Below are 15,625 nucleotides of genomic sequence, written 5' to 3'. Positions count from 1 at the left end.
GGATACTATTGTGAGGTCCCTGGCAATTCCCAGCCCTATTAGCCGCTGACATCAACACTGTTATTCTCAGAGATGCTATAGGTTATCAATATAAAGCCACTAGGTGCAGAGATTTCAATTTGACTGCTAGGGGGCAAGGAGACCCCCAGCTCTGCTAAAACCATGGGCGACTGACTGCGTGCTGTTTTCAAGTGATAAATGTATCCTCTTGAAGGGCATAGTCAGAACTATACATTTCTGATTATTCCATGCAAAACAATTGCACACCTTTTAGCTCTATCAGAGTTATACAGCAAGTAACTGCCTGCTTTTCATAATCGGTAAACCTCAATTGATCACGTAATTTCAGATACTTGAGGGTTAGACGTATTTACTATTATATTGTTAAATTGCATTTGTCACAACACCTTGAAGTCTGTTTAAATGAGAAGCCATTATTCAGAGCAGTGGTCACCAACCTTTTTCTGAGTCGATCACTTTCGCAGTCAAAAAGCAAGCTGAGATCTAAGACTCATATTTTTATATATTTTTTTATATATATAAATATGAATTCAAATGTAACATTAACCAAATAAAAAACGTTCTGTCAGAATGAGGTTTGTGCAGTTGGCCTAATAGCCTTCATCACAGTATTTTGGTTATATGCCTGGCCTGCCAATATTGTTCTTCTCAGACCATATTACATTTCAAAACTCGAGCTATGATAATAAAATAGATCAGTTGGTGTAACACTTGCAAGGTACATCTGAGCATAAATAGAAATGTTCAAGTATTTTCTTTTTTATTTTACTGCACTGATGGTACTGTATCTGATGGTCATGGTGCTTTCAAGACAACTGAACTCGGGGAAACAACGAGGACCGCCTCTCACGGTCCCTGCTCTCTCCTTCCTTTCTTCTGATGAGACTGACCAGAGAGCGGGAACAGTCTTCCACCTGATGGCAAAACTCGAGTCTCACAGCATCTGCACAAATTCATGTTCATATGACCAGAGAAAGTGAAATATTGCTAATCATAAAAATGCAGGGTGTTCGATACACTTGGCTACTCATTCAATGCAGCTGCAGCTCAAGTGGAAGTAGAGAGAAGCACATGTTTATGTTTTGTAGTGGTGTTGAATAGAACTTACATGAACTCATAAAACCAGCAGTTTTTTTACTGTATTCTTTGACAGTCTCTGGTCATGGTTTTAACAAATTAAAATCTATTTTCCTCTTTCCCCTAGGAGTGAGTCCAGGTGGTTCTTTGGTCTCCCCCTCTCCAGCCAAGACCATCCCTCCTGCCCCAGTAGCCCCCCAGGTAGCCAGCCCTCTGACCAGCATCCTGTCCAAAGTGGACATGACTCCTGAGGAGCTCTTCGGTGCACTGTCCGAATCCCAGGGGCAGGCCAGCGGGCTGAAGGGTGAGAAACCGTGTGGTAGAGCAAATTTTAAAGAGCGACTGAGCTCATCGTTTAGCTCATTAAGAAAAACTAGATATCAGTCCTGGTGGTGTGGTTCGATGTGTGTTATCGTACCCTGTCAGTTACTGGTGTTAGTCGCTCTTGAAACACCGTAGCAGCAACCGCTATTAGCCTACCACTTCCTCCGAATAGTCAGAAGAAAGAAATGTTATTAATTTAGACTTTTTTGCAGAGGATGTTTTAGTCGCACAATTTTGCATCTAGGTAAGTTGTTTGGGGATTTTGGTATTTCTCAAGTACAAAAATGTGCATGAAAACTAGTAGCGTGCACTTCAGACTATCAAGTCTACTGCTACTATCTATGACCAGAGTATGTGTCTATCTGGTGCTGTTTCATAGCGAATCATGTTACAAAACAGGGCACGGCGAGAATTTACTGAGTTAGTTCGTATGTGGGAATATGTCAATTTAAATCAATTAATTAGGTAATCTATGGATTTCACATGACTGGGAATACAGATATGCATATGTTGGTCACAAATACTTTTTTTTTTTTTTTTATGGCGGAAACTGCAACACGCTTTTATACACCTTTTTGATCCAGAGCATCCCAAACAAGCTCAGTGGTGACATGTTTGAGTGTGCAGGCAATGGAAGAACTGGAACTTTTTTAGCTTCCATGAATTGTGTGCAGATCCTTACGACATGGGGCCGTGCATTATCATGCTGGTGATGGCGGCGGATGAATGGCACGATAATGGGCCTGAGGATCTCGTCGGTTAGGACGCCGAACTGCAGTCAGGTCAAGACCCTGGCGAGGATGACGAGCACACAGACGAGCTTCCCTGAGACGATTTGTGCAGAAATTCTTCGGTATTGCAAATCCGCGGCTGGTCTCAAAAGATCCCGCAGGTGAAGAAGCCAGAGGTGGAGGTCCTGGGCTGCTGTGGTTAAATGTCTGCGTTTGTGAGGCCGGTTGGACATACTGCCACAGTCTCTAAAATGACATCGGAGGCGTCTTATGTTAGAGAAATTAACATTCAATTCTCTGGCAACCGCTCTGGTGAACATTCCTGCAGTCAGCATAGCAATTGCACGCTCACTCAAGTTGAGACATCTGGCATTGTGTTGTGATAAAACTGCTCATTTTAGAGTGGCTTTTTATTGTCCCCAGCAGAAGGTGCACCTGTGTAATGATCATTGTTTAATAAGCTACTTGATATGCCACACTTGTCAGGTGGCTGGATTCTCTTGACAAAGGAGAAATGCTCACTAACAGGGATATCAAGAAATTTGTGCACAACATTTGAGAGAAATAAGCTTTTTGTGCACATGGATCATTTCTGGGATCTTTTATTTCAGCTCATGAAACACTTTACACGTTACACTGAACAAAAATATAAAAACGTAACATTGGCCACATGTTGTCTTATGTAAACTAGTCAGGTGCTGTGTAATGTGGGCAAGTCTGTCTTTTATGGGGAGGATACAGCACAATCTGAAAAACTGTTTGTCCATACATGACAATTTTCCTTAGCCACAACAATCCCGTGTTAGTGGGCATCGAAATCAAAACCCAAGTATAACCCCATGTAATTTGTGCCTAACTCAGTTACACAAATCTCACAACTCTGTTTTGGAATATACTGACTTCTTACACTTTTTAGTCAATTTTGGCACTGGAAGAAATGTGTCTGACCAATATTGAGGCCACATAGACCGCCGCGCCACTCGGGAGCCCTGAGGCACTAGAGGAGTCACTACATACCCTGGCTCAATTCCAGGCTGTATGACAACCGGCCGTGATTGGGAGTCCCATAGGACGGTGCACAATTGGCCCAGTGTCGTTAGGGTTTGGCCTTGGTAGGCCCTCATTGTACATAAGAATTTGTTCTTAACTGACTTGCCTAGTTAAATAAAATACACAGGGTATTTTCAACCAGAAAAGTTGGCCGTTGTATTGAGTTGCTCTTTAACCCTTGTGGGAATTGACCTATATGGATAGGACTACATGAAAATGTTTCTTCCAGAAGAAATATGAAAGGCATAATGGTAGCAATTGAAAGAGAACAGTTTGGAGACCATGGGAAAAGTATTAGTCCAAAGGTGAGGACACAAGACTGAAGCCAAACATTACACTGTTGATTTTGCTGTACTTTTGCTCGCATTTGTTGATAACAAGATGTGAAAATACCCTGGATTCATTCAGTACCATAAGACTATTCCTGCAAAATGTTAGGTTGGTGCAACATAAGGCAACAAAATTACAAGAATTTGAGTGCGAGGACTAACTGGTGTCTCCAAGTAGCCACAGAGTTCCTATGCAGTTTCAATGAACGTTAATGTTTTTTTTGTTAGTTCTTCTAGCTTTGCCGTTGAGGAACTAGAGCAAGCACACTTCTAGTTGTTTTGCATCACCGCCATCACACAATTACGGTTGTTATTTACGCAATCCAAAAACGGTCCATTATAAATCGCAATCTGGGTCAGGTGGGCATTTGAAAGCTTGTTCTATTGCCAACATGGCTAGCTAAGTGATACAATGCTGTCTTAATGTTAAGCTTTCACAAGGCAAATCAGAGAAACCGGTTGTAATTGGTGGACAAAGAAAGGAGTCGTGAGTGCGTTCGGTTGCTTGTGCTTCTTCAAATGTCTTCACAAACAGGCTCATTCTGCTCAGAACAACCCAGGTTATGGCGCCATATCGTCTTGTAACGAACTGTATATCAAACCTAGTGATCATAAACGTTGACACTATCACAAGTTTTATGATTTGGAAATGTGATGTGCACATTTTGGATATTGTTGTTCTTGACTGCTATTTGAGTAGCAAAGGTGGTGACAGACAGGGAGTGTAAATCTTTATTCTACTATCACTAATTTTATTGTATTGGGTGAGAATCATTCAGATTCGTACAATGGAGTTCACTATTCATAGTTGTCATGTATTTTAACACACATTTTAACACACGTCTCCTTCTTAGGCCTCTCCACTCGTCTGAACAGTCCAGCGGAAAACCTCTCCTCAAACTCCCCCAGTACAGGCAAGCTCCCTCCCTCCGCCTCCACCCCTACAGCACCCTCTCGAGGCCTTCCTCTCACCTCTTCTACGCTCGAACCAAACCCATCAGCCCCTGCAGTGGGGAACACCACCGCCGTCCCTCAGGCAGCGTCCCTTCCCCAGTCCACACTGCCTTTAGCCATCGGCCCTCATAGAGGGCCGGTCCTGGGGCAGGAGAAAGAAGAAAAGCCTTCCGCTTCCAGCCTGGAGTCCAAGATCCACAGCTTCCTGCAGGGTAATCCTGGCTTTAATGCCTTTAACCTGGGTTTGGCTAGTGTGGCCGTCCAAGCGGGAGGCAGCACCCTCAGCCCCTTAGCGGGTACAGAGACCCAGGGGGGCACTCCGGTACGGGACGAGGCCGGAGGAGGCACCCCCACCCTGGATGAGATCATGGACACTCCGGGAGGAGCAGAGCCATTCCTGGCCAAACAAGGTCAGGTCTCTGGGGTTCCTAAACCAGAAGATGGCAGCCTGTCTCTGTCTCCAACTGCCTGCCATAACCAAGCTTGGCAGGATCCCAACAACACTCATGGCCATTTAGGACTACATCCAGGAGCGCCTAATGGTCAAGGGTACCACCAGTTGCCTTATGAAGGGAAGGAAGAGATGCATGGAATAGCTCCTTCTCTCAGAGTGTCTGGATTGGCCCATTACCAGCCCATCACGACACAGGTGTCAGCCCCAACCCTTGGGGAGGGGTTACTCAGTAACACACCTGGAGGGCCTCCGGCAGGGCCAAACGCTGACGTGAGTGAAGGAGGATGGTATGGTAATCCCTACCCAGAGGGACAGGCCCTGCATCCCAGCAACCACAACATGGCTGCCTCAGGTGCAGGAGATGGCAAAACCCCCATGTCAGGACTGTATGCATACCAGGGGGAGGGGCAGATGCAGCCCTACCAAACAAGGGATCCTCATGCTCTGCCTTTCCAGCAGGGGGCCAACCCCTCAAGCTTCCTCAACAGCCCTCTGCCCCCCATTCCCCAGCTGCCCCCACCGCCCTTCCCTGGGATACCAGCCCCACTGCAGGACTACCAGGGCCCGCCCGCGTCTGTGATGGTGCCTGTGGAGGCAACTTCACCAAACCCTGAGATTGAGGATGACAGGGCGGGCGTCAGTACATTGGGTGGTCCGGTGATTATCAGTGACCCCTATCACCCTGATGACTTTCGCCGTCACCCAGATGTCCTTCATCGCCACGCGGATGACCCATATCACCCTGACGATTTCCGTCGTCACCCCGATGACCTCCACGGCCACTCCAATCTACTCCGTCAGCCTGACAACCTGCATCACCTTGACGACTTCCATCGCCAACCTGATGACCTCCGCCGGCACCCTCACGATCTCTGTCACCCAGACGATCGCTATTATCACCCAGATGATTTCCACCATCTACCTGTAGACGATCCTCATTATCCTTATAGAGTCAGAGAGCGCCTCACTCCCCCCCTCTCTCCCTCAGAAGACCCTTACTACTATAACTACCCTCCACGTAGCCCTTCCCCTCCATATGGTCACAGACACCCCCTTCCCCCTCACATGAACCTGCACCACCCTGACCACATGCCCCTGCCTCAACATCCTCTCCACCTAGCTCGCCATCCACACCTGAGAGGCCTCCCGCGGGGACCCCCACGCCCACCTCTCTATAGCCCCATGTTCAGGGGGAAACGGCCTGGGCCTCCTTTCGGTGGACACCCCAGAGGTGGGGGGCCAGGTGGTCCGTTCTTTCCCCCAAAAAGACCACACCTACCTCCGCGGTTCTGACTTGTCAACTGACTTGGTTCACATCAAATTAGTGCTTAGTCTACCGGAATGTCATTGAGGCAGGCGACGTGACACATGGAGGGGTAGAAGAGGAGGCGGATAAGAAATTAGTTGGGGAAAGAAGCTGAAGACTTCAGGTGTACTTTTTAAACCAAGAAGGGGAGCGGAGAAGAGGCCTGAGGAAGAGGGGAATAGATGAGTACAGTTGAAGGAGGAGTAAATTGGGAGGATTGGGAAGAGGATGAGTGAAGACGTGGATCTGGAGCAAGAGGGAATGGAGAAGTCGGCCTGAACAACGGAGATGCAGCGGAATAAAAGAAGATAAGAGGTGGATATATAATTCAGTTTGATTATTGTTCTCATATTTGTTTGAGTATAAAACATTGCATTAAATCTTTAGTTCATTTCCCCCTCTTAATTAGCTCAAAGCTTGCATATATGCTTGTGTGCATGCGTTAGCGTGAGTTACATCTAAGACTACTGTTCATTATTTAAACTGCATTTTAAGACGTTGTTCTTTTGCAAAGTAGGCTTAAGTGTCAGAGAAAGGTAGTTACTGCTATGTTTCTCTTGTCATTTTTCAATTAAAAGTTGAGGTCTACTTTCCCTTTGCAAAGACCTAACCGAGATCCCAACAGCCGAGATAATTGCTCCTAAGTGGTCTCTTTTTGTTTACACTACATTTTATGTAAGTAGACACAAAGAGAACGTAAACGTTATGTTCTACAATATCCGTTTGTGTAGCTGGGGGACAATGATAAATTCCATAAATGTTATGACTTTGAATATTATAATTGTTAAGCAAAACTTTGTTCAGTGTGCATAGTGCGAAAGAATTAACCCTTCACTGGCTGTGTCATCACTTCTCTCATTTCTCAGAGAAGGATGACACCGGCACAGGGCTAATAGAGTAAAATGGGGGGGGGGGGGGGGGGGGGGGGTGATTGTTGCCCCTAAACGACAAAGAAGAAAAGATCATTTTGGAGCTGGATGAAGAAACTCCACTTTCCGTCTTCAACTATCTTTTACTTGTACTGGCTTTAATAAAAACCTGAGTTTGAAAACCGCAGTGGGAGGTTACTTTCTTTCTCAGTCTTGGGAAATGCCTCTCGCCTGAGTCATGTTTGCCTTTAATTCTTCCTCCATGATTCCTTCCCATCACCACTTCCACAGTAACATTGATGCCCCTCGGGTTGTGGTCAATTCAAGTTGTAAACTGATGTTCCAATTCAATAAAAAATGCATTATTGAGAAGCTATTTTCAATGACTTCTCTATATTGAAAGGGAGATGGTATATGTTTTGGATTTAAATTCAAATCATTTCCTGGGTTTGTTGACTTCTGTTTCTGTTCTAACTGACCTCAACCATGATGCCCATGCACTAAATGAAAATGTAAGTGCGTAGTCATCTGGTGTACTGTAGAAAGCGAATAGCCTAAGTGAATCACATCTGTTGCCATGCAACGTGCTGCGTAATTCATTTACTTAGAATGGGAGGTTTAGAAATTAGATTTGAGCTCGTGGCCATGTAGGAGTAGCCAACTGGTGCCTGATACAAAATGGTTGAGACACACCAGGAGACTCATTCTGTGACCACAGTGCAAACATTCACTGACCTGTCACAAAGATATATAGTGCCCTCTGTAATTATTGGGACAGTGAACAATTTGTTCTACTTTTGGCTTTGTTCTCCAGCACTTTTGTATTTGAAAGTATACAACGGCTGAGGTTAAAGTGTAGACTGTCAGCTTTAATTTGAGGTTATTTTTTATCCATATCAGATTAACCATTTAGAAAATATAGCACTTTTTGTACCTAGTCCCCTCCCATTATAGGGGACCAAAAGTATTGGGACAAATTAATGTGTGTTAAAGTAGTCCATTTTAGGATTTGGTCACATTCCAAGCACACAATGATCACATCAAATGTGTGACCCTACAAACGTGTTGGGTGCATTATATTATTGTTATGGTTGTTTCAGATTATTTTCTGCCCAATAGAAATGAATGGTAAATAAGAATACAATATGTTTCTAAACACTTCTACATTGTGGATGCTACCATGATTATGGATAGTTAGACGCACAAATATCATCCAACAATTTGAGTCCAGCTTGGCGTAGTCATTGCTTGCTAGGAATATGGGGCCAAATACTGAACTTTTGACTACTTTTAATACGCATAGGTAAATTTGTCCAGATACTTTTGGGACTCTAAAATGGGGGGGGGAACTATGTACAAAAAAAAGTGCTGTAGCCTCTAAACGGTTCACCCGATAGGGATGAAACCTCAAACTAAAGCTGACGACATGCACTTTCACCTCATCGTCACTGTTTGATTTCCAATCCATACTTTGAGTATACAGCCGAAAGAAGGAAAAAATGCACATTACGGATGGCACTGTAAAACAAGTGACACAGAATGTTAATACACGATTGGTTAGATTGACCTGTTGATTGGCTTTTAGATCGGGGGCCTTATTCATAAAGCATCTTAGAGTAGGAGTGTGGATTTAGGATAGGTTTTGCCATTTTTGATCACAATAAAGATTTTATGGACATTTAACCTGATCCTAGGTCAGTACTCCTACTCTAAGACACTTGATACAAATGGACCCAGATTGAATTGGTCTTTCAATCAATTTAGAAAATAAAAGTACATCCAAAAACAGCTGGATCTGCTGTTCCTAGATGTTTGTGAACAGTAACTTAAGTTAAATAATGAATGTGGTTAGTGAAGAACCTTTTAAGGTTACCTAAACAGGACAAGACAATGCCCTGCCTTCGGTTTAAGTTTTCGCTGCCTGTGCTCACTATTATTAGAGAACGGCCATCACCCATGGCCTGATTCAATATGCTTCCTTGGAAAATAGTACTTATAGGCCTGGAGTCATATACAGTGCCTTGCGAAAGTATTCGGCCCCCTTGAACTTTGCGACCTTTTGCCACATTTCAGGCTTCAAACGAAGATATAAAACTATTTTTTTGTGAAGAATCAACAACAAGTGGGACACAATCATGTGGAACGACATTTATTGTATATTTCAAACTTTTTTTAACAAATCAAAAACTGAAAAATTGGGCGTGCAAAATTATTCAGCCCCCTTAAGTTAATACTTTGTAGCGCCACCTTTTGCTGCGATTACAGCTGTAAGTCGCTTGGGGTATGTCTCTATCAGTTTTGCACATCGAGAGACTGAAATGTTTTCCCATTCCTCCTTGCAAAACAGCTTGAGCTCAGTGAGGTTGGATGGAGAGCATTTGAACAGCAGTTTTCAGTTCTTTCCACAGATTCTCGATTGGATTCAGGTCTGGACTTTGACTTGGCCATTCTAACACCTGGATATGTTTATTTTTGAACCATTCCATTGTAGATTTTGCTTTATGTTTTGGATCATTGTCTTGTTGGAAGACAAATCTCCATCCCAGTCTCTGGTCTTTTGCAGACTCCATCAGGTTTTCTTCCAGAATGGTCCTGTATTTGGCTCCATCCATCTTCCCATCAATTTTAACCATCTTCCCTGTCCCTGCTGAAGAAAAGCAGGCCCAAACCATGATGCTGCCACCACCATGTTTGACAGTGGGGATGGTGTGTTCAGCTGTGTTGCTTTTACGCCAAACATAACGTTTTGCATTGTTGCCAAAAAGTTCAATTTTGGTTTCATCTGACCAGAGCACCTTCTTCCACATGTTTGGTGTGTCTCCCAGGTGGCTTGTGGCAAACTTTAAACAACACTTTTTATGGATATCTTTAAGAAATGGCTTTCTTCTTGCCACTCTTCCATAAAGGCCAGATTTGTGCAATATACGACTGATTGTTGTCCTATGGACAGAGTCTTCCACCTCAGCTGTAGATCTCTGCAGTTCATCCAGAGTGATCATGGGCCTCTTGGCTGCATCTATGATCAGTCTTCTTCTTGTATGAGCTGAAAGTTTAGAGGGACGGCCAGGTCTTGGTAGATTTGCAGTGGTCTGATACTCCTTCCATTTCAATATTATCGCTTGCACAGTGCTCCTTTGGATGTTTAAAGCTTGAAGTCTTTTGTATCCAAATCCGGCTTTAAACTTCTTCACAACAGTATCTCGGACCTGCCTGGTGTGTTCCTTGTTCTTCATGATGCTCTCTGCGCTTTTGACGGACCTCTGAGACTATCACAGTGCAGGTGCATTTATACGGAGACTTGATTACACACAGGTGGATTGTATTTATCATTAGTCATTTAGGTCAACATTGGATCATTCAGAGATCCTCACTGAACTTCTGGAGAGAGTTTGCTGCACTGAAAGTAAAGGGGCTGAATAATTTTGCACGCCCAATTTTTCAGTTTTTGATTTGTTAAAAAAGTTTGAAATATCCAATAAATGTCGTTCCACTTCATGATTGTGTCCCACTTGTTGTTGATTCTTCACAAAAAAATACAGTTTTATATCTTTATGTTTGAAGCCTGAAATGTGGCAAAAGGTCGCAAAGTTCAAGGGGGCCGAATACTTTCGCAAGGCACTGTATAGGAGAGCTTAGAATCAGTTTAGATCACAAGATTGGACCTGGGGAAACGAATCCTAGATTAGCACCACTACTCTTGACACGCTTTTATGAGTCTTGCAGATCCTCTGTAATGTTGCAGTGCTCTTATGCTTTACTAAAAAGATGAGCTTTGATCAGTTTTGTCATTTAAATGACTTGCAGCCAGTTCTGCAGTGCTGGTTTAAATTCTGGCCTTGACCATGACTTCAATAGAATACTTTATCTATGACATGATTCTTTACAATACCAAAATAAACCAAACACTGAAATTGAGCTAATATGTCTGAGTAGGCATTGAATAAATAATGCGGGAATAATCTGTGGTGTAAAAAGTACTCAATTGTCATACTTCAGTAAAAGTAAAGACTTTTTTTTATAGAAAATTACTCAAGGTAAAAGTGAGCCACCCAGTAAAATTCTACATGAGTAAAAGTCAAAGTATTTTGTTTTAAATATACTTGTGCCAAAAGTAGCTAATTGCTCAAATATATTTTTATCAAAAGTGAAAGTATAAATAATTTAAAATGTCTTAAGCAAACCAGACCACCATTCTTGTTATTTATTCAGTTACGGATAGCCAGGGCCACACTCAATCACTCAAATAATTTACAAATGAAGCATGTGTATCTCTAGTGAGTTCGCCAGATCAGAGGCAGCAGGGATGTTCTCTTGATAAATGTGTGAATTTGACCATTTTCTTGTCCTGCTAAACATTCAAAATGTAACACGTACTTTTGAGTGTCAGGGAAATGTAGGGAATAAAAAGTACATTATTTTCTTTAGGAATGTAGTAAAGTACAGGTTGTCAAATATAAGTAGTAAAGTACGGATACCCCCAAATACTACTTAAGTACTTTACACCACTGAATAATATGTTATGAAGACATTTATTGAAATGTAATTGAAATATATGTTTTTAAGTTCATTGGAAATAGACAAGATCATTGTATAATTTTGTGGATTTTTTCAGTAAGGGGAGCTACACAAAAACAACCCAACTATATGTGATCATTTTACATATTGCGAAATGCATCCGTGTGTCGTCCCTGACCACTATGTGAAAACGGTTTTCTCCGTTTTGCTATAAGTAATAATCGGGATGACGTAGGCCTATATGAAATGGTAATCAAAGTGTAGGGTAATATTAGACATACTGTAGATGTGTATGTTGTATACAAACAAACGTGGGCAATGTTCAGTACTCGGGCGCTAGATGTCAGTAAAGGTTCTCATAGGCATTTGTCTCGCAGTAAGAACATATGCTAATCGGAAGAACGGTCGGATAACGTCTGAGCAATTTGAGACACGCAGCATAGTGTTTTAAATGTAAAAGTGAAATAAAAAGCACACCGCGTTTGTTCCTTTGCATCACACGGTCTTGGTTTACGTGTAGCTTACTGTTTGTTGCCTATTCATAAGTGCCTCCTTATCTGACGAGAGCATGGGACGTTTCCCTGCTCATCTTTAGAGCCCCGTATTGTAATTTTAAGGTATTGACGAATGTTTAAAGTTGTGTACAATCAGTGCGCAGAACCTTGCATAAAAAAGGGGTTTTCGTGTGCGCGTTTTCGAACTGTGCAGGTCAGAGGCGTGTTCAGCAGGACGTAACGTTCAGACAGCAAATTTCTATGTTGGACAGCCATGGCTACACCGACATGTAGATGAATGAATCAAGTCGGCCCTATTCATCGAATTTCTATATGCAACGTTCAAGAACGTTTTGCAACTGAACATGGCCAAGGCGCTGGCACATTCAGGAAAGGGATTGACGCACAAAGATGAAAGATATAGGACAAATATAGGTACAGGATAATATCCGACAAAATAGTGACGTTGTTACTAATGTTGAATGGAAAACGATAAGAGTAAACATGGAGTAAAGAAATTGATATTTGAATGTTATAGCCACACTAAGTGTGCCTATAATCAAAGAACAAAAATGTTTAAAAAAACATTTTGTATATTTTACTTAAACTTTAATTTAACTAAATGAAATGCATCCCTCTGACATTTTCATGTTCAAATAGCCCTTCATTTAGTCCTTTATCTGTGTAGTGCTCATGCAAGGTCATTCCATGAGAGCAACATTACTTTAAAAAAATAAAAAAAACATGACTTGCAGCGTTAACCTACCATGGTCTCGACAAAAAACGAAACAGTAGTGTAGGTAGCCCTACAGGTTGTTAAAAAGGTGTAAACCTTGTGGGATTTTGTTTTCATAAAACAACTGTGAAGTGATGTCCAGCTCTGGATCTGAGCATTTGCCCTTACTATGATAATGGTTAGCTTCATTTATCGTGTATTGTTCTATTTTAGGTGCTTTATAGATTTTTTTCCCCTCGCCTTACTCTGTTCTAATACCTCTTTTCTTTCCATATTTCCTTTCTCCTGTTAACAGTAACCTGGATAACTGATATGGTGACCTGTGTAAGGAGTGGGAAACTGCTGGCATGAGTGACGAGACAACAAGGACCGATATCTCCTCAACGTCCACTAACCCGGGTAATGAAACGTTTAACACCGCCAAAGAAAAACTAAATACAGGGAAGTTTCTCTGACACAGATGAATCCTAATCATGGTCTAAAATTCTAGCTCAAGTGAGAATCTCTATTGAAAATGCTTGTGAGTCCAGGATTAGGCATAATCTGTGTCTGGGATATCTCCCATGTATGACTGGCCTTGTGTTGGCCATAATTTAGTTGAGGAAAGTAATTTTATTGATCATTTTCACAGGTTTGTGAAACAATTTAAGTCAAGATACTGTACGTAGTTATTCAAGCACCCTCTAGTGGTGCAATGTGTCTTATTTGAGAAGAACCACAATGATATTGTCAGGGTGGTGGTATGATTGACTAAGGCTGCTTCCCAAATGGCACCCCGGTCAAAAGTAGTGCACTATATAGGTAATCTCGTTCCCTGACACTTCTGCCCAAATGCATGGAAGGTCTAGTGGACCAATACGTCAAACTAAGCATTCGTTAGCCAATAAGAAAGATGTGAATCTCCCGGCGTGATAGGCATTGGCTTAATCTACCAACCAATCATCTCCCCCTACAGCTTCCCCCATGTGTCTTGTGCACCTCTGTCGTATCAGAGAGGACGAGGCGAAGCAAAAGGTTTTAATCCCCCCAAAATCTGTCCACGAAAAATAAGCCCACAAATTGAGTAATTTTTGTATGGAGGTAAATGAGTGTTGAATTTGGTCAACATTTTTTTATTGCTAATTTGCTACTTGAGGCTTATTTGATCTAATGTAAGTCTAGTAATGGTTAGGTTGTTACGAATGGCATTTCGGCAACTTTGAAAAAATGTACTGTATATCGTAGTAGTGCCTGTTGTCATAGAGCTAGTGGAGTCATCATGGACATAACCCGTTTTAACATGGTTACTGCCCTCACCGTTTTAACATGGATACAGCCATTGAAGGCTTCCACAATTCCACCATGGGTGGGAAATCCTCTGAGCCAATAAAGATTGCCTCAATGGCGCTATAATGGCACAGCTACAAAGATGAGTCCTCTGTCTAGCTCTATGGCCTCTTCACACACTTATCTCATTTTTCATTGGCTAGAATGATCCCACCTGATCTCGCTTCCTCCCCCCCTGCCTTCCATGTATTTCCATTGTTGGAGTGGTATATCTACTATCTTGTCAATATAATAGACCATCTTTGGTTGTATCGGTCTGATGTCTTGGCAATAAAGAGATTGTAACTCTTATCGGGATAGTCCCCCCCCCCCCATGCGACACAAATTGACCACAGATATTAATGGTGTAGGCTTTCTTCTCTGTGAAGCCATTGGCTGGCTAGCTAGCTATTTTCTTTGCTAATTAGCAAGCTGGAAGTTTGCGGTCGTGTGATTCGCTCAAGTTAAATGATGACAAATACTTTACTCAATAAGTCACTCACATAGAATTGCATGATCATTCACACTAAGCCCACTTTGCATCGTTGATATCCTAGGCTCATATGCGATGTGTGCAATAGCCCTGTAATGAGGTTACTATAAATTGAATAGGGGCCCATTGGGGACACATTGAGCCTAATGTGTACCTGCTAAGCTCACCTGGCCAACTGGCTGTATTGTTATGACGGATTTGCTGTGTGTAACTTTGTCCCATCTCTTTGAATGTCTCTTGAGGAGGAGAACCAGAGGGGAGCAGAGTGGTTGAGAGACGGCTAAAGGACATGTCACTTAGCCAGGGACAGGAAGTACAGCCAGAATGAGTGAGCTTGGTGCCGCAAACATGAAACCAGACTGGTTAAGCTCTCTGTTTTACACACACACACACACACACACACACACACACACACACACACACACACACACAGTATTATACTTTGGGAAATTCTGTACATTTAAACCATGTATTTTTAATTAACAGATTTGATTCAAATAAAAGCAATCATAACATGTATGCTTCTCTTTACACAATAAAATATTTATTATCATACCTCTTTTTATTGCTCAGTTACTTGTATCTTTTGCTTAAACCTTAAACTGACATGTCCATTGTTGATGCATTATGAGGCACAGTGAGTGACAGTCTAGGTACTCCCAACTGTGTTGATAGGATCATCATATTCATAGGATAGATCACACTTTTACATTTTACAGAAAGTGTTCTATCTTGAGAATGTCACCGCTGACATCGAGCAGTAGAAAATGTGAGGTGCAGGTACTCGGCTCAAGTGAGCCCCTGCTCAAGTTAAGCCCTAAGCCTAACTTTTTCTTCTTCTTGTCAATTGACATGCACCATCTGAAATAATCACCTGCCAATTTCAACTATTTTCTAAATGTCAACCATTGTATTGTATCATCAAGATGAGTAAGATTTAGTCTAAAGTTCTTAGTCCATGCATGTG

General features: G+C 42.3%; 1 protein-coding gene across 3 annotated transcripts in view; it reads left to right on the top strand.

Annotated features, from left to right (window-relative positions):
- rprd2a (regulation of nuclear pre-mRNA domain containing 2a) overlaps positions 1-15,213 on the top strand; it is a 46,213-nt gene extending 31,000 nt beyond the window's left edge. The window contains exons 9-12 of one of the 3 annotated variants that reach the window (XR_005041326.2): positions 1,226-1,402; positions 4,387-6,561; positions 13,156-13,259; positions 14,901-15,213. Coding sequence is in view for 1 of the 3 variants with exons in the window: in XM_036971207.2 (XP_036827102.1) it covers positions 1,226-1,402; positions 4,387-6,233 (2,024 nt within the window). In the remaining 2 variants the exon portion in view is untranslated. Of the gene's footprint in view, positions 1-1,225; positions 1,403-4,386; positions 7,298-13,155 lie in introns of those variants that run through there. The other 2 variants (XR_005041325.2, XM_036971207.2) reach the window with 2 other exon arrangements.
- The last annotated feature ends 412 nt before the right edge of the window (positions 15,214-15,625 follow it).

Source organism: Oncorhynchus mykiss, chromosome 30, assembly GCF_057628025.1.
Source record: "Oncorhynchus mykiss isolate SJ-2025 chromosome 30, ASM5762802v1, whole genome shotgun sequence".
Taxonomy (NCBI): Eukaryota; Metazoa; Chordata; class Actinopteri; order Salmoniformes; family Salmonidae; genus Oncorhynchus; species Oncorhynchus mykiss.
The sequence above is the reverse complement of the archived record's forward strand: the minus strand, read 5'-3'. Positions and strand labels throughout refer to the sequence as shown.